Source organism: Chrysemys picta, chromosome 14 (genome assembly GCF_011386835.1).
Source record: "Chrysemys picta bellii isolate R12L10 chromosome 14, ASM1138683v2, whole genome shotgun sequence".
Lineage (NCBI taxonomy): Eukaryota > Metazoa > Chordata > Testudines > Emydidae > Chrysemys > Chrysemys picta.
In genome coordinates, this window is record NC_088804.1 from 7,281,643 (window position 1) to 7,299,800 (window position 18,158).

At 57.6% G+C, this 18,158-nt stretch overlaps 1 protein-coding gene across 2 annotated transcripts in view; it reads right to left on the bottom strand.

The window, feature by feature from the left end:
* Positions 1-703: 703 nt before the first annotated feature.
* Positions 704-18,158, bottom strand: part of LOC101938267 (adhesion G-protein coupled receptor G1-like) — a 40,658-nt gene continuing 23,203 nt past the window's right edge. Inside the window, exons 5-15 of one of the 2 annotated variants that reach the window (XM_065566868.1) lie at positions 12,447-12,537; positions 12,029-12,176; positions 9,819-9,947; positions 7,651-7,767; positions 7,192-7,237; positions 6,283-6,383; positions 6,031-6,152; positions 4,749-5,023; positions 3,993-4,101; positions 2,493-2,761; positions 704-1,957 (exon numbers count right to left, since the gene is read on the bottom strand). In XM_065566868.1, coding sequence (XP_065422940.1) covers positions 1,830-1,957; positions 2,493-2,761; positions 3,993-4,101; positions 4,749-5,023; positions 6,031-6,152; positions 6,283-6,383; positions 7,192-7,237; positions 7,651-7,767; positions 9,819-9,947; positions 12,029-12,176; positions 12,447-12,537 — 1,535 coding nt within the window. In that variant the 3' untranslated portion in view covers positions 704-1,829. Of the gene's footprint in view, positions 1,958-2,492; positions 2,762-3,992; positions 4,102-4,748; positions 5,024-6,030; positions 6,153-6,282; positions 6,384-7,191; positions 7,238-7,650; positions 7,768-9,818; positions 9,948-12,028; positions 12,177-12,446; positions 12,550-18,158 lie in introns of both variants that reach the window. The other variant, XM_065566867.1, reaches the window with a different exon arrangement.

Genomic DNA, 18,158 nt, shown 5'->3' on the forward strand with positions numbered 1-18,158 from the left:
GTGAAGGCACTGAGGAGTGTGTCTCTTCCCTTGCTAAATCCCCCATCAGAAGCGCAGACCTGCCTGGGGCAACTGGGGCAGGCCAGTTCCAGCAAGTGAATCTGCTCCTGGGGGTGTGAGCTGTGCCCCTTTGGGAGCACAGTCCAGCTGCCTGGCCTGGTTATTTTGTCATCTGAGAACTCCCGGTGGAGGGGCCGGTGTCCGGCTGGCGGCAGATGGTGCAGTACCAAAGGCAGATGAAGAACCGCAGGTAAGAGCGGGTCGGCTCCCGCACACCCAGTGCACACTGCAGTCTCCTTAGGCGGGGCCGTATTCACAGAGCTGAATGTGCTGGCGCCGCGCATTCTGCGTGAGGGAGAAGATATGGGGGTCTCTGCGGAGAACTTTGACTCTCCACCCCCATCAGGCGGCTCGGTATCCTTTGCTGCCTCGTCCCTCCCCCCTGGACTGCGAGTCCGGGATGCCATCCGGCACAGGGGCACCAGTTTAATAATACTGCGTAGGGCCCCATAAATCCTAAGGACGGCCCTGTCCAGGATAATCTTTCTTTAGGACGGCTAGATTCAGTGCCACAGCTGATCTCAACAGCCACATACTGGATCATGGGGGTCCCACTCAGGTAGCTGGGACCCCGACCTTATGGGATTTAAAGTGAACACCTTGAATTGCACCCAGAAGCAAAGAAGCAGTCACTGAATCTATGTAAGTACTGGTTTCATATTTACTGATCTATCAAAACATCTTCCACTGGCTGTAGCTTCTGAGTGGACCACAAGTATAGGCCCAAACAGACCACATTATATTAGACCAAACCAGAAGTGACCCAAGCCTGGATAAGTGAAAGCCAGATGTGCAAGAGAAGGGTGACAGTTCCTGGCCAGCTGCTGATGAAAAGAGGCTTTCACAATCATTGAAGCAAGCTGGGATTCTAGGCCCACGTGAAGAACCCCAGGACATCACCACATTACAATGCGACAGGAGGACCAGCCCCCTTCAGGAATGGGATCCGCAATCTCCAGCTCTGCCATGGCCTCTGGAGCATCCCTCCAACTCTCTAGCATCAACTCTGCCCAGTCGCTCCTCTGCACTTGTGGTTTCACTTGGCAGCTGCCTGATGTGATTGGAGCCCTGGGAGAGATGGATACCAGGCTCTCCCAGGAGTGCTGCCAGCTTTTCTGCCGCCCTAGGCGGCGGAAGGTCCCACCCCGAAATGCCGCCCCCCACAGAGGCGGCAGAAGATCCTGCCAATGAAATACCGCCGCAGTCGCCGCCCCCCAAATTGTAGCGCCCTAGGCGACCACCTAGGTCGCCTAATGGTTGGGCCAGCCCTGGACTCTCCCCTGCCCTTCCTCTAGGCTGTGATGTGGAAAGAGCTGTGAAAGGAGCATGAAACAGACTAGGTCCCCGATCCCCTGTCAGAGAAGGCTGCAGCCCTTGCTGGTTTATAACACCCTCTGTCTTTTCCAGTGACTTTATACTGAAGTGGTGATCTACCTGGGAGCCCAGGTGTGTGCGTGTGATACAAGAATGGTGTTTAATGCAATGGGAACCAGGCAGGGCTGGACCGGAGAGATCCAGAAGGGAATGTGCAGAGAGAAACCGAGCTGCTGCCGTGCTCTTAGCGTATAACAGACTCTATGCTGGCAGTTCAGAGTGTCTGGGAGTGTGTGAATTTCTCTACATTCCTTGTGATTATACATGGCCGCGTGTAGCAAAGCAGGAGCATCAGACAAATGTGATGCCTCCACCTCCCCTCCGGGAGTGCGATCCCTGGTTCTTGACTCACGGGGCAGAGACAGTCCCAGCTGTGACCAGAGAAAGCGGGTGATTCAGTCTGCGCTCGTGCGGCTGGTGCTGATCGGCAACCTGGCGCTGTCGGAGTTGTTCAGTGAGGGGTAGGACTTCGACTTTCTGACCTGCAGCACCATTGTCCAGTACCAGAGGAAGATGAGGAAGCCTGCGAGAGATGGGAGAAATAGGAGAGCGCTCACTGGGCAGGGGTAATGCAGAGAGCAGGACAATGGGTCACCTGACGGCAGGGGGAGGCTGGCACCCTGCCTGAGCATGGGTGCACCCTGCCAGCTCAGCCCATCACTACTGCCACTTTAAAGGAACAAATTATACGTCAGATGAACTGAGCTAACAGTGTCTCGGATCCATCACTGTACTAACGTAGCAGAGCACTGTCTCGCGCCTTAGCTGGTGGCACCCTCGTGTGGCCATTGGGTGCTGTCGCACAGAAAATCCCAGGGCCCCGCAGGCGAGATGGCTAGGTACAGCGAGGCACGCTCTAGTACGGAGGGGAGCCTCTCCCCCACGGTGAGGAATAGGGCACAGGGTTGTGGCAGCCTCATCAGCTGCTCCTCAGAGAGACTCCAGACTCCTTCGCCATTTACCCTGAAACTCGCCCCGGGGTGACGGCACGTACGCCAGGTCCCACGTCGCCGGGAGAGGGCGAGATGGGCAGAGCGTGCCCGGCCCTGCGCGCTCACCTTGCAAAGTGTTGATGATGGTGAAGAGGTAGATGACGACGAGCCGGAACGATCCCGAGGAAAAGGAGAAGAACGCCAGGGCCCAGGGGATGCCCAGCACGAGGCTCAGGCCCAGGAGAACCAGGGCGTGCTTAAGCTCGTGGCCTCTGTTCCTCTGCCTGAGGATCTCCCGCACCATGGCTCCCAGCATGGCCGTGTTGAAGAGGAACACCAGGCTGAAGAAGCCCAGGTTGACTATGTTATGGATCAGGGGGGCTGTGATCCAGCATCTGGAGGGAAGAGAAAGGCAGATAGTTCAGGTCCGTAATCCTCTGCTAGAGCTCGGGGGACCCCCTGGCACATTCGGCCTCCAGCCCAGAGTTAAACATGGAGGCCGGTCTCCCAGCTGATGTAAGGCAGTACAGCTCCACTGAAGTCACGAGAGCTTTGCTGATTTACTCCAGCTGGGGATCTGGCGGGAGGGAGAGGCGGGAGGAAGAAAAGGTTTCAGGGAAAACCCCAGCAGAGAGGATGTAATCTGTTGGCATAGGCATGCGCAGCCCATTTCATTAGGTGTGCAGCCAGAGAGCCCCGCCCTAGTCCCACCCTGCCCTAGTCCCGCCCCCATCCACTCCTTCCTACTTCCCGCCCCCTGACTTCCCCCCTCAGAACCTCCAACCCCCCCTGCTTCTTGTCCCCTGACTGCCCCCCTTGGACCCTACCCCCTACCTGTCCCCTGACTTCTCCTACCCTTATCCACACCTCCGCCCCCAGACAGACCCCCGGGACTCCCATGCCCCATCTAACCACTCCCTGCCCCGACAGGACCCCCAGAACTCCCAACCCATCCAACCCCCCCAGCTCCCTGCCTCCCCCAACCCCTCTCCACACCCCTGCCTCCTGACAGCCTTCCCAGAACTCCTGACTCATCCGACCCCCCCCAGCTCCTTGTCCCCTGACCACCACCTCCAGAGACCCCCCCCGCCCCTAACCATCCCCCCCCGGGATCCCACCCCCTATCAAACCCACCCTGTCCCCTGACTGCCCCCACCCCTTATCCAACCACCCTGGCCCCGGACCCCTTACCATGAGATGAGGCTCCTAGCCTCCCTGCGGAGCCAAACACTGCCCCGCGGGAGCGCGCAGCCCCGGCCCCCAGAGCGCTGTGCGCACAGCGGCATGGTTCATGGGTGAGCGTGTCTGACTCACCGTGGAGCCCCGGCCCACAGAGCGCTGTGCGCGGCGGCATGGCTCCAGGGGAGAGGGAAGGCGGGGGAGGGGCCGGCGGCTTGCTGCGTTCAGCCGGGCGTTCCGGCCCGGGAGCGCGGACCCCGCAGCTTGCTGCGCCGGGGAGTGGAGCCATTTGCCCACCCCTGCATTAGGGTGTGCCTGGGCACACCCGGCACACCTATGTCTGTTGGTCTGATGCAGGGTGCACACCGTGTGTAACTGACTCACGGGAGGGGGCACTGCTAGCAATGGTATAACCAGAAATATGGTGATGCCATTTCAATTACTCACATGGTTGCATTGGTGGATTTCTCAAGGGATTCAAATACTTCAATGTGGAATGGTCCATAATTTGTCTGATCCACCCGGAAGATCACACCCACGATAAAGATGGGAAGCCCTGGATGCAGAGAACAGCATTAGGTAGTTCCGCTAGCCCCAATTCCTGTCTTTGTAGGTCCCTGAAAAAGGAGCCCATCCTTTCTACTCCTAAGGAATTGACCGTGTTGTTCTCCCATACCCTTTGTCACCCTAGCGGTGGACTGAGGACAGTGCATTGAACAGGGATGGTTGGGTACAGCTTTGGGTCCTCATGTCCACACTGCTCAAAGGTTCCTGGGTGTTAAGGTCAGAAGGCACCACTGTGATCATCTAGTGTGACCTGCTGCACAGCACAGGCCAGAGAAGTTCCCCCAGTGCCTCCTGCCCATAGCTTGTGTTTGAGTGACAGTGTATTTTTTTTTTACAGACACAGCCAGTCTTGACTTAAAGCCTTAGTGATGGAGACACCACTGCCGCCAATGCTTTAGTGAGGGGACTGATCTCTAGCCTGAATTTCTCTAGCTTTAGTTTCCAGACACTTGTTCGTCTTATGCCTTTGCCTGCTAGATGAAACAGCCTCTGCCCTCAGAAATCTCTTCCCCGTGTAGGTACTTATGGATGGTGAGAAAATCATCCTCTTATCCTTGTGAGAGGAAAGTCTTCGGGTGGGGGGGGGGGAAGAGGCCTGGCGTTCTCAGGGCCATCTCGGCCTCCTTTCGTACTCACCCCAGCCCACCAGGCAGAGCTTGAGAATGAAGTGTTCCACGTAGGTGTTGAAGACCTTCACCACCAGCCTGTAGAGATTGTAGCCCTCAATGCCCATCCAGGTCAGGCAGCACAGCAGAGAGAGGTGCAGGAACATGCCGCTGGCCTTGCAGGCTGCCTCGCTGTCGATGAAGGCCAAGTGCTCAGTGATGAGGAAGCTCACGTCCAGCAGGAAGATGGCCCCCAGCAGGTTCATGTGAATGTAGATGTTTATGGTGCCGTCTCTGTGCTTCCTCCTGGGAAAGGGAGAGGAAGAGATTTCATTCCTGCTCCTATCTGGGAGTCCCAAACCCAGCACCCACAAAACCCCACGATGGGGTCCCAGTGCTTGGATTCAAGCAGCTCACCCTAACCAGAGACACATAAGAGATCTGTGTCTTAACAGGAGATTGTGAGTGCCTATTCCAAATGTGATGGCCAGCTGATGGCTGTGATGGGTGAACACGCTGAGCCACTGGTAACTGCAACAGGTGAGCGATCCTGGTCCCCTTGTTCCACTGGGAAGCTACATCTCTGCTGGCCTTTGAACCATGTGTGCAGGCGACGGGTTTGGTCATTGCGTACAGCCTAATTTCTCAAAGGAAGCCTCTTTTAGCCTGCGTCAGCAGGAGTGGTGCCAGGGTTTTTGCCACTCTAGGCAGCAGCGCTCCTCCTCTGAGCATTCAGCGGCAGGGGTCCTTCCGCTCCCCGTCTTCAGGGTACTTCGGCAGTGGGTCCTGAAGCGAGTGAAGGACCCGCCACCAAATTTCGGCCGAAGACCCAGAGCAGAAGGACCCCCCGCCGCCGAATTTCCGCCGAGGGTGGCAAAATGCCGCCCCTCAAATCCTGCTGCCCTAGGCGACCGCCTAGGGTTGCCTAGTGGAAGCCCCGGCCCTGTGCGTCAGCCCCTTGTTAACGCACTGCTAAAGATCTGTGCGTGCCCACGCTCGCTGCATTAGTGCTAAAGACCAAGATGGCGGTTAAGATTATAAAACATGATTGGTGGTTCTGGGGGCCCATCTGGAGACCCCATAAAGGGGTCTGGTTTCTAGGGGTGGGTGCTCAGCACTTCCTGAATATCAGGCCCCTTTCAGGTGTCTCACGTTGGGCCCCCAGAATCACCAGTCCCTTTAGAAAATCTTGGCCAATCTGTGTGTAATGGCAGCCGAGGGGGATGCTGCCTGCATGAGGTAATGAACTGGTCAGCATGAGCACCAGTTACAGGCTGCTAGCTAATCCCCGGCCCCGAACCATAGTACTGTACCTGGAGCAGCAGCAGAAGAAGATGATGGTGAAGAGGGAAGCCACAGCTGAGATAATGCAGCCAATGTAGGTGATAATCGTCAGGTACTCCTTGTGGATGTAATCTATCTCTGGAGAGGACATCTGAGAATGGAGAGGACAGGGGAGGTGTTAGAGCCATGCTGGGCAAGAGCTGAGAGCTTTACCCATCACTGCGGAGACCATGTAGTGAGGATGCAGAGTGCGTGAGTGGGAGCTGGTACCCGGTACCCACCATCAGCACAGCAAAATAGGTGAGGTGGTTGCAACGGCAGACTGTCTGGTTATTACCCGTCTCTGTTTCACAGCCATCACTTTTCCAGCTGCCGCGGCCATCTGCAAAGAGAAAAGCAGTTTCCTGTTGAAGGTGGGAGGTTTCACACACTCAGCCCAAGTCAATGTTCAAAGAAAGTCTTTGACCCACGGTGTCTGCAAGCAGGTGAGAATGAGAGAGTGCTTTGCAATGGGGCCCAGTGACTCTCGTGCAGACCACATGGCAGCACTGGGGACTCTTCGAACCCAAAATCACTCCCACCCATATCTGCGTAGAGAGCAGGGCCTGGGACAGATTCTTTAGGATCTCAGGTGGTTCCCCCATGGATATCTAGCCATCCACAGAGATCTAGGGACTGTATCCCTGGCATTAAGAGGAATGGCAGGATTCACAGATAAGGGGAGGCTGTCAAATCAAGCCCCGTTGAGGCTGAAAAGGAGAAGTCACAGGGAGCTGGAGTGAGTGACACAGATTGGAGAAGGACAGAGTGAAAACCAATCAGCGTCTCCTGATGGAGAAGGGATGGATGTATCCAGCCACTGACCATGTGCTGGGCCAATCCCACTCCTACTGAAGTAAACGGGAGTCTTTCCATCCACTCCAATGGGAGTTGGACTTGGCCCAGAGTTTCTCTCTACAAGAGTTAAAATACCAAGGACAGTCCAGTCCCATGCTTCAAGTTGTAAAGTGACTGATGCTCACTCCCTACCCTGGGCAGCTAGGCTAGGGGTCTGGTTCCCACCTGCCCCGCACCTTGAGTTCTTACACCTGTGCAAAGCCAGCATAAGGTGCTGTCAAATCGGGAGGGTAGCACTGGACTCCCCCACTGCACAGGTGTCAGTCACTGCCTGCTCTCTCGGAGATACTCACGGCTGGAGTTCACGTCCCAGAACACGCACTGTGGAGTCACGTTCCTCTGAAAGGACAAGAACATGGGTGGTGATGCCTGAGCCTCTCTGGGTTATTCACGGGGCAGGCGAGTTTGGCTGAGGGGCAGATCAAGGGGCAGGAGGAGAAAAGAAACTCTGGCCCTTGTCATGTGACTGGGGCCAGGAAACAAAGATCATTCTCTCCCCAGCAGTCCAGTCGGTCACCTCCTTTTTCAAGAGGGAGGCTGCTCCCAGCAACAGCCTATGGGGCAGGGAAAGATCCGACACCGGCTGTGCCGTCTCTCTGGAAGTGGCTAGTTGGCCTGAGCTACGTGTTTTGGAAGGGGATCCCCTAGAGAGGATGGGGCGACAGAGCCGAGGCAGAAGCTGAGTTGGCAGGTCTCAGCCCCCGCCCCCACCCTGGGCAGACTGATTGGAATGGGCCGTTTCTCACACCTACCGGCAGCTGGACATGAAAGAATTTGAGGACCACGTCCTGTGGGAGGCCTGATACGGGGGTGTTCCCCACGGTGATGCCAATCACCTTTTCACCGAGCACCCTGCTGCTGTTCTGGTCCTGAAAGAGATGGAAAGCCCGTGATGCCAGCGTGGGAGAGTGACAGCTGCCGGGCACCAAGCTGCTCTAAACCTCCCGGAGATCTCAGACCCAGAGAGCTTCCTTGTCACCTTCCTCAGCAGACAACACAGACCCAAGGAGGGTCTGCGCACACAGGCTACGGGAGCCGGCGCAGTCTCTCCTCAGGCTGTGCCTCGCCGCTGTCCCAGCTGATGTAGCACAGGCATCTGGGGGAGGGCATCAGGACACCAGGTGGCAAAGGCCAGATCACAACCCCCAATGGTCCAGCTGCTCCTGGGTCCTGACGCTGAGAGGAGCTGCAGGGTAAGGTGCCACCTTCCATACTGCCCCTAGCTGTACAATACAATGCTGGGGCCTGGGGTGGAGGCATTTCTTCCGGAGCCCAGCCAGGGACCGGTTTGAGCTGCAGTCGCTAGGCACAAAGGGAGATCGCAACCGGCAGAGCTTTGGCCAGAACCTGAATTTGGGGACCCTCCTAGCACTGTCCCGGTGTGTGGCTATGATGGGCCCACAGCGTTTTCCAGCGGGGAGGCACCGTGAGTACGCTGGCCTGGCTCCTCTGGGAAAGGGAGCTCAGGGCCTGGCTAAAGGCACACTGCAAAAAGAAGCTGTTGGGTCTCATCCAACTCAACCTGTTCACACAGGACACTGTGCCGCTGGGGACAGTTCAGATCGGCAGCAACAGCTCAGGGCAGTCTCTGGGCTGGGAGAGCAGGAGGTGTGGAGAGTCGGGGGAGGGGCATTGGCAGAGCTGGCTTGGCAGGGGGTGCTGTGAGTCGGGGCAGGGGCATTGGAAGTGCTGGCATAGCAATGGGTGCTGTGAATCGGGGGAGGGGCATTGGCAGGGCTGGCATAGCAATGGGTGCTGTGAGTCGGGGGAGGGGCATTGGCAGGGCTGGCTTGGCAGGGGGTGCTGTGAGTCGGGGGAGGGGCATTGGCAGGGCTGGCATAGGAGGGGGTGCTGTGAGTCGGGGGAGGGGCATTGGCAGGGCTGGCATAGCAGGGGGTGCTGTGAGTCGGGGGAGGGGCAGTGGCAGGGCTGGCATAGCAGGGGGTGCTGTGAGGCGGGGGAGGGGCACTGGCAGGGCTGGCACAGCAGGGGGTGCTGTGAGTCGGGGAGGGGGATTGACAGGGCTGGCATAGGAGGGGGTGCTGTGAGTCGGGGAGGGGCATTGGCAGGGCTGGCACAGCAGGGGGTGCTGTGAGTCAGGGGAGGGGCATTGGCAGGGCTGGCAAAGCAGGGGGTGCTGTGAGTCGGGGGAGGGGCATTGGCAGGGCTGGCACAGCAGGGGGTGCTGTGAGTCGGGGAGGGGCATTGGCAGGGCTGGCACAGCAGAGGGTGCTGTGAGTCGGGGGAGGGGCATTGGCAGGGCTGGCATAGCAGGGGGTGCTGAGAGTCGGGGGAGGGGCATTGGCAGGGCTGGCATAGCAGGGGGTGCTGAGAGTCGGGGGAGGGGCATTGGCAGGGCTGGCTTGGCAGGGGGTGCTGTGAGTCGGGGGGAGGGGCATTGGCAGGGCTGGCATAGCAGGGGGTGCTGTGAGTCGGGGGAGGGGCATTGGCAGGGCTGGCATAGCAGGGGGTGCTGTGAGTCGGAGGGGAGGGGCATTGGCAGGGCTGGCAGAGCAGGGGGTGCTGTGAGTCGGAGGCATTGGCAAGGCTGGCACAGAAGGGGGTGCTGTGAGTCAGGGGAGGGGCATTGGCAGGGCTGGCACAGCAGGGGGTGCTGTGAGTCGGGGGAGGGGCATTGACAGGGCTGGCATAGCAGAGGGTGCTGTGAATCGGGGGTCAGAGCTGGGTGCCAGCCCAAACCTGGCTGAGCAGGAGGTTGCGCGGCAGGTTCGATTTCCCACGGACCGGCAGACCGAGGGAGCAGGACCAGCAGCGGGGATGCTCTCGAGCTGCCCTGGCAGAGCTGTGCACAGCCTGCATCATCGCCATTCGCAGCAGCTGCTCCCAACGAAACCTGGCCCAGCGCTGCCCAGCACTATTAGCCCCCAAATTCATTCCCAGCCCAGGGCCCAGCCCTTACCTGGAAAAGGGCCTTGTTGTTGATATCCATCAGGACCACTCGCTCCTCAGCGTTCCTCCGCCTGCCCCTCACCTGTGCAAAGAGGATCTTGGGCAGATTCACCTCAAAGCCATGGACCTCTCTGCCCACCTGCAAAACAAAGCCCAGCAGAGCCCTCAGAGTGGCCGGCGCACGCGGTGAGGCTGCCCAGGCACAGGGCGCTAGGGAAAGCCTCGGGCTCTGGCTAAACACGCACCACAACACCCGCTGGGGTAAATCGCATCACCAGAGCTACGCTGATTTACCCCCGCTGAGGATCTGATGCCCAGGCCAGGGACCCACACGCATCACTGCTCTGGTTTGTAGTGTGGACGGCACCGGACTGGGTGTTAAAGGGACGCCGGCAACTTGAGGTAAGAACGTTTCTATTCCAGTCGTTTAGCCGGGTTGGCGGCTCCCTGCTGCTCCCTCCCTTCAACAGCAGGACCGAGATGAAGCCTCACAACTTCGACGCTCCTCCCTGGGCTCTAAACAGGGCCAGTCTAGCATTTTTGCCGCACCAAGCAGGAAAAAAAAAAAGCCGCGATTGCAAGCAGCGGCAGCTCTACCGCCGCTTCATTCTACGGCGGCAAGAGGGTGTGACGGCCCCGCCGCCGAATGGCTGGACGTGTCCCCCCCTTCTTCATTGGCCGGCCCAGGCACATGCTTGCTAGGCTGGTGCCTGGAGCTGGCCCTGGCTCTAAAGGCGGATTCTCTGCCTCCCCTGCCTCCCGCTGTTCCCCAGCCTCATGCCAGAAGGGCGGAGCCGAGCTCCTCATGGTGGAGTCTCAAGGAAAGGAGATTCCCTCCTGGCTACCCTCACAGGGGTGCGCAGCCCTCTGGCAGGGCCCACGGCACAGCCTGCCAGCGACCTCTCCTCGGGAGTGAGGGCAGGGGGCTCCTCTGATCACCCTCATGAGACAGGAAGTGCAACTAGTCGGAGCATGGGCCTCCACCAAGGGCTGCCCAAGGCGCCAAGGGAAGAAAGTGAAACCAGAGTGAAGAGGAGATTTCCCTGGCAATCAGTACAAAGAACAGAAGTCTGATTTTTTCGGGGTGAGAGTATCCCTTTAACTACACGCTGTAACCAGACACCTCCCAGGTTACCCTGGTTATGGGAAGGAGTCAGGTCCCCTCTACATTGCAAACTGTAATGCTGCAAAGACCAACCCAGGACCATGACCTGGAAAGGTTCCACAGAGAACAAGGCATCACCTGGAAACATGCCAAGTGCATCAAGAGGTTCTGCAAACGCTCCGGTTGGTCTGGGGTCCCTGCTCGAGGCACCTAGCACAGACTCCGCTTTAGGCCCTGCAGGTAATTTCAGTCTGTCCCTGGATGGCTGGGCCATTAAAGGGAGCAGGACCCAGCCTGTGATGATCAGCTAAGGATGAGGCGATTCTAGAAGCCAGCAGGCAGGCCAGCTGGGTATGGAGCCATCAGGAAAAGCTACAAGGAGCAGATGGACTCCTGTGGGAAGCTCTGGAGCAGGGCATGACTCTCAGGTAAGAGACCTGTAGGGAACAGATACCCCCTGAATTTGGGGGAAGGAATGGCTGAGATGGCATATGTGCTGGTTGTTCTTATGTAAAATAAAGCTGAAGCCCTCATGCTTCAGGGCTTCAACTGGTGGTCACTGGAAGGCATCTGGAGGGAGGGTTTCCCCTTATCCACAGGTCATTTTTTGTCTCCTTCCTCTGAAGCCTCAGAGGTGGGACATTGAATGGGGGTGGCCGGTGTGCTGAGGTGATCCTGAGTGTTCTCTCTCTCGGGTGCTTGGCTGGCTGGTTCTTGCTCACATGCTCAGGGTCTAACTGATCACTGCCGTATGGGGGTTGAGAAGGAACTGTCCCCCAGCTCAGAGGGGCAGTGACCTGGAGAGCTTTTCACCCGTCTCTGCAGTAGGGGGCGCGGGTCGCTTGCCAGGATCATTTGAGTGTATCTGACTTCATCATTTCCCTGCTGTCCGCAGGCATTCGGGCACCTCGGTCCCTGCTGTTCTCTGCCTGTGGCACACAATAGGTTAGTCTCCTTTAGGCTGTAATACTTGGGTCTCGTTTCAGTTGTTGGGTTTACTGGGCAGGTGTTGGTGGCCTGTACTGTACAGGAAGTCAGACTAGATGATCTGGTGGTGCCTTCTGGCCTTGAACTCTATGGTCATGGCTCTGTGACCCCGGCACACCTGCACTCACCTCCAGTTCAGACATGAAGTGCAGATCCTGAGAGGCTTTGCTGGGCCCTATCTTCAAAACAGTCGCCCGCACTGTACTCGTCCCAAAAGTCTCGCTCTCCCCTTCAAACACCACCTGTCTCAGGTCCAATTCCAAACGCAGAAGTCTCCTTTTGGGGAAGAAGGAACAGAGCATGGGTCTAGAGAGGGTAGGAGGGAAGAGAGCCTCAAAGCAGGGGCTGTACCACCACCAAGTGACAGGAGGAGAGTTTTGAGGACCCGCTGCTGGGATTGGGAGGCTGTATATCTGACCTACCTCTCCCAAAAACCAGAGCTCCCCACAGACACACTCCTCGGGCATGTGAGGCTGTACAGACAGTGATGGGAAGCGCCTGATCTGGGAGAGGAGGAGCTGGACATAGTTTGTATACTGTACTCACCCATATGGTGCAATGGTCATGCTTCCAGTGGGTTTCTTCATGTAGTTTGCTAAAGTCCTTAATTCTTTTTCAATCGCATGCACCCTGATGTCTTCAGCAGTCGATGTGGAAAGAAAAGAGAATGCTGTGATTAGTTCTGTGAAGAGGGGACAACACTGGTTTCTGTAGCGTCCCTCCCCCAGGCAGTAAGTGTTTTATACTGTGTTCTCAGGCGACTGCGTTATTAATTGTTTGGCAATCATGTAGGGTTACCATATTTCAACAATCAAAAAAAAGGACGGGAGGAGCCCCGCCCCTGTCCTGCCCTAGCCCCGCCCCTGCCCCTTCCACTCCCTCCCACTTCCTGCTCCCTCAGAACCCCCAACCCTCCCCCCCTCCTGGGACCCCTGCCCCTAACTGCCCCCCAGGACTCCACCCCCTACCTAAGCCTCCCTGCTCCTTGTCCCCTGACTGCCCCCTCCTGAGACCTTCCCCACATCTTAACTGGCCCCCTAGTACCCTACCCCCTACCTGTCCCCTGACTGCCCCAACCCTTATCCACACCCCCACCCCCAGACAGACCCCTGGGACTCCCACGCCCCATCCAACCACTCCCCACCCCCTGACAGCCCCCCCCAGAACTCCTGACCCATTTAAACCCCTCTGCTCCCTGTCCCCTGACTGCTCTGATCCCTCTCCCCACTCCTGCCCCCTGACAGCCCCCCCAGAACTCCCAAACACCCCCTTGATCCTTGTCCCCTGACTGCCCCCTCCTGGGACCCCTGCTCCTAACTGCCCTCCAGAACCCCACCCCCTACCTAAGCCTCCCTGTTCCTTGTCCCCTAACTGCCCCCTCCTGAGACCCGCCCCACCTGTACCCTGACTGCCCAAAACCTTACACCCCCAACCCCCAGACAGCCCCCCCCGAACTCCTGACCCATCCAACCCTCCCCCTGCTCCCTGTCTCTTGACTGCCCCCCCAGAACCTCCCTGCCCCTTCTCCGACTCCCTGGCCTCCTTACTGTGCTGCAGGGGGAGGGGAGCAGGGTCGGAGCTCCAGACTGCCGGAGGCCGAGGCCGCGGCCGGCGATCTGTGAATGCAGGGCGGGGGGAGGGAGGGAGAGGAGGGGAGTGGTCTCAAGTTGCAGGGGAGAGGAGGGGGGAAGTGGAGGAAGGGCTCTGGCTGCCGGAGCCCGTGCGAGTGGCACCACCCAGCCGGCTGCCCTGTAAGCCCCGCACGCTCTGCATGGGGGGCGGGGGAAGTCCAGACATTGACAAATTCCCCCTGGACACTATTTTTAACTGAAAAAAGCCGGACATGTCCGGGGGAATCCGGACGAATGGTAACCCTACAATCATGGGCAGTAGCGGATTTACCATGGAGCGACTGGCGCCATGGACCCGGGCCCACACTGCAGGGGGGCCCCGATCAGACCCACTCTTCTCCACCCCCCGCTCTCTCCTGCAGGGGGCAGAAGCTTGATGCTCCTGGCAGTGAGGCTCCTGCTGCAGTAGGGCAGCCAAGCTCCCCCTCCCCAGCCTCTTCTCACAGCTTGCTCCCTTCCCGCCCTCCCCATCCCTGCCGCCGATCAGCTGTTTGCCGGCAGGGGGGTGGGGGAGGAGCACAGCCGCAGCATGCTCACCTGGGGAGAGGAGGCAGAGAAGAGGCGGGGGTGGGGTTTTGGGGAGGGGGGTGGAAGGAGCAGACCTACTCTGACTGCAGAGCTGCGCAGCCAGGCTGAAAAGAGAAGGTGCTGCTCAGCTCCCCGGACTTTGCAGCTGGACACCCCCTTCTGGGTCCTAGTGCTGGTTGAGCTCCCTTCTGTGTGCTGGGAGCCTTCCCCATCCTTCATCTTGTACAACAGTGAGTGCCCGTGGTGGGGCAGGCAGGGGGACAGAGGCAGTGTGGAAGGAAGGGGATGGGATGGGGAGGAGATGGAGTGGTGGGGAAGGGGCATGGGATGGGGAAGAGAAGGGGATAGGGCAGGGATCGGCAACCTTCGGCACATGGTCTGCCAGGGTAAGCCCCCTGGTGGGCCAGACCAGTTTCTTTACCTGCCGCGTCTGCAGGTTCAGCCGATCGCGGCTCCAGGCAAATGGGGGGCTGCAGGACGAGGGATGTGCTGTCCGCGGCTTCTTGCAGCCCCCATTGGCCTGGAGCAGCAAACCACGGCCAGTGGGAGACGCAATCAGCCGAACCTGTGGACATGGCAAGTAAACAAACCAGCCCGGCCCTCCAGGGGGCTTACCCCGGTGGGCCACGTGCTGAAGGTTACCGATCCCTGGGATAGGGGAAACGGGGGCCCAGCATGCGGATCCCCTTGGCAGCAGCTGGGGCTCCCCTGTTAAGCAGGCCCATCAAACCCTCACCCTGACAAGCCCCACCTCCCCTGCATCTGTACCACCCCGATGAGCCCCCCAGACACCCTCCCCACTGAGCCCCAACCACCTACACCTAGACCCCCACCCAAATGAACCCTGTAGATAAAGCTCTGTATTAAGCATCTTCACATAACTTTCATATGACTTTGTATTATGCCTCTCTATATAACCTTGTATTAAGGCTATCCATATATAACCTCTAACTTTCATATGACTTTGTATTATGCCTCTTCATATAACCCTGTATTAAACTATTTTCATACAACTTTGTATCAAATCCTTTGATATAGGAACTTTGTATCAGATCCCTATGTAGAAAAACTTATAGAAAACTTTGTGTTAAGCCTTGGTATAATGTTATAGCCCCTAAGGATAGTTAAAGTAGAAGAAAAATGTCTTTTTGCTAGGAGTAGAATAAGATTCCCCCTCCCGACACTCCCTTAATCAATTGGCATGTTGAATGAATGAGGTGTGAATGAGCAAGGGTGTTTCTGTGGCAGGCCTGGCCCTTGTGCTGTGTCAGGGTCAGGTTCAGTCTCACTGCCAAGTCCCTGTCCCAGGGGGGTGGGTGAGGCTGCAGGGTGATCTCCCACCTCCATGCAGCCAGTGGCCTGTGCTCCCCACTGCCATGGTGGAGTTTCCACATTTATTTATTATAAAAAAAATCAGAATTTTAAAATATGATGCACAGAATTTGCTGCAGAATTCCCTCCGGAATATGGGGTGCTGTACAGCTGTGATGGTGGGACTGTGAAGGGGGTGCTGGACAGTAGGGGATCTGTGGGTGGGGGAGCTGGGCAGGGGGTATGGTGTGCAGGGTGCTGTGGAGTTGTGGTGGGATGTCAGTGGGAGGGGTCTCTAGGCAGGGGGTGCTGGGCATAGGGATCTGTGGAGGAAGTCTCTGGGTGAGGGGGCACTGGCATAAGGGCAGGGCACCGGGCCTGGGGCAGTGTGGAAGGGGCACACTGGCACCGCAGGGCTGGGCGGGCCAGTGTGCGTCTAGCAGTTTGGGGTTTGTAAACAGTGCCCTTGTGCTGGGCTGAGTGGGGCCACTCCTGCTGCGCTGCGTCTCATTGCCCCCAACCGGCCCCTCGCTCTGCGGACCGCCCCCCATCACATGCCCTATTTCCCCAATGGGGGCCCACAAATATGTTTGGTGCCAGGCCCACAAAAAGTTAATCCGGCCCTGTCATAACTATAAAGGGAAGGGTAACAGCCCTCCTGTGTACAATACTATAAAATCCCTCCTGGCCAGAGACTCCAAAATCCTTTTACCTGTAAAGGGTTAAGAAGCTCAGGTAACCTGGCTGACACCTGACCCAAAGGACCAATAAGGGGACAAGATACTTTCAAATCTCGGTGAGGGGAAGGCTTTTGTTTGTGCTCTTTGTTTTGGGGGTTGTTCGCTCTTGGGACTGAGAGGGACCAGACATCAATCCAGGCTCTCCAAATCTTTCTGAACAAGTCTCTCATATTTCAAACTTGTAAGTAAACAGCCAGGCAAGGCATGTTAGTTTTATCTTTGTTTTCTCAACTTGTAAATGTACCTTTTACTAGAGTGTTTATCTCTGTTTGCTATACTTTGAACCTAAGGCTAGAGGGGAGTCCTCTGGGCTCTTTACATTTGATTACCCTGTAAAGTTATTTCCCATCCTGATTTTACAGAGATGATTTTTATCTTTTTCTTTAATTAAAAGCCTTCTTTTAAAGAACCTGATTGATTTTTCCTTGTGTTTAGATCCAAGGGGGTTGGATCTTGATCCACCAGGAGTTGGTGGGAGAAAGGAGGGGGATGGTTAATTTCTCCTTGTTTTAAGATCCAAGGGGTTTGGATCTGTATTCACCAGGGAACTGGTGAAGAGTCTCTCAAGGCTACCCAGGGAAGGGAATTAGCACACTGGGAGTGGTGGCAGTGGACCAGATCTAAGCTGGTAGTTAAGCTTAGAAGTTTTCATGCAGGCCCCCACATCTGTACCCTAAAGTTCAGAGTGGGGAAGTAGCCTTGACAGGCCCTGATCATGGGTGTGATGAGGACTGGTCTGAATTCAATGGAGCTACTCCTGATTTACATCAGCATGAGTGAGTGGCGAGCCAGACGCGGGCTGTTTGCAATGGTTATGCCTGGGTAGGTCCGAATGGCCAAGCAGAGCATGGATACGGCTTAAGGCATTTGGGGCCTGACTTTCAAAGTTATTCAGCACCTAAGGGGATTCCCCAAAGCCCCTCTAGGCATCTTCTGGTGCCTAAATACCTTTACAAACCTGCCCTTGGGAGCCGAGCCGCTGGGGCTGGCCATGCAAAAGGAAGAATTTGCACGAGGTGATCCCTGAGCCTCTTGCATCCAGCAGGACGCATGAGAGGGGAGACAGCCCATGGTGGTGAGTTTCTTGCCTGTCTCATTCCTCTCTGCGCTTCAGTTGCCCAGGAGATGGGCTTGCTGAAGTTTGCAGAGGGCTTCTGAACAGCCAACTGGCTGCACCAAACTGTAAGGAATGGGCTAGCTGAGGGTAATAGCCAGTACTGGATACTTTGACAGTCCCTTTGCCACATTGTCTGGCAGGCCATTGGGTTACAGCAGCTCTAGCATAGGTGCAAACTCATGTCATTCCTATCTGCACAGGCCGAGAACCTCAAGGTGCAATCTCCAGTCTGCATACGCCTGCTCTCCCGTCTCTTACTCTGCGTGTCTCTAACCAGAATGCAGCCGAGGCCACTCCAGTGCCCATGTGCAGCCATGGAGACTGCAGGTCCTAGCACCCAGAGCTTCACCTGAGCTCAGCGGTCTCCAACTGGCAGATGTTCTAAAGCAGGGGCGGGCAAACTTTTTGGCCTGAGGGCGCATCGGGTTTTGTAAACTGTATGGTTAGGGGAAGGGGTCATGGCCCGGCCACCTCCTCCTATCTGCTCCCCCGGGCCCCCGCCGCCCCATCCAACCCCTCCTCTCATTCCTGACGGCCACCCCCAGGACCCCTGCCCCCATTCAACCCCCTGTTCCCACCCCAACCCCTATCCACACCCCCGCCCCCTGACCACCACCCCAAACTCCCTTGCCATCTATCCAACCCCCGCTGCTCCCTTACCGCGCTGCCTGGAGCACCGGTGGCTGGCAGCGCTACAGCCGTGCCGCCCGGCTGGAGCCAGGCCACGCCACCGCCACCGCCTCCAGCACGCAGCTCAGAGACTGGGTCAGGCCGGGCTCTGCAGCTGCGCTGCCCCAGGAGCTCACAGCCCCGCTGCCTAGAGCCTTGCGCCGGAGGCAGAGTGAGTGAGCTGAGGCTGCGGGGGAGGGGGAACAGCAAGGGAGGGGCTGGGGGCTAGCCTCCTGGGCCAGGAGCTCGGGGGCCGGGCAGG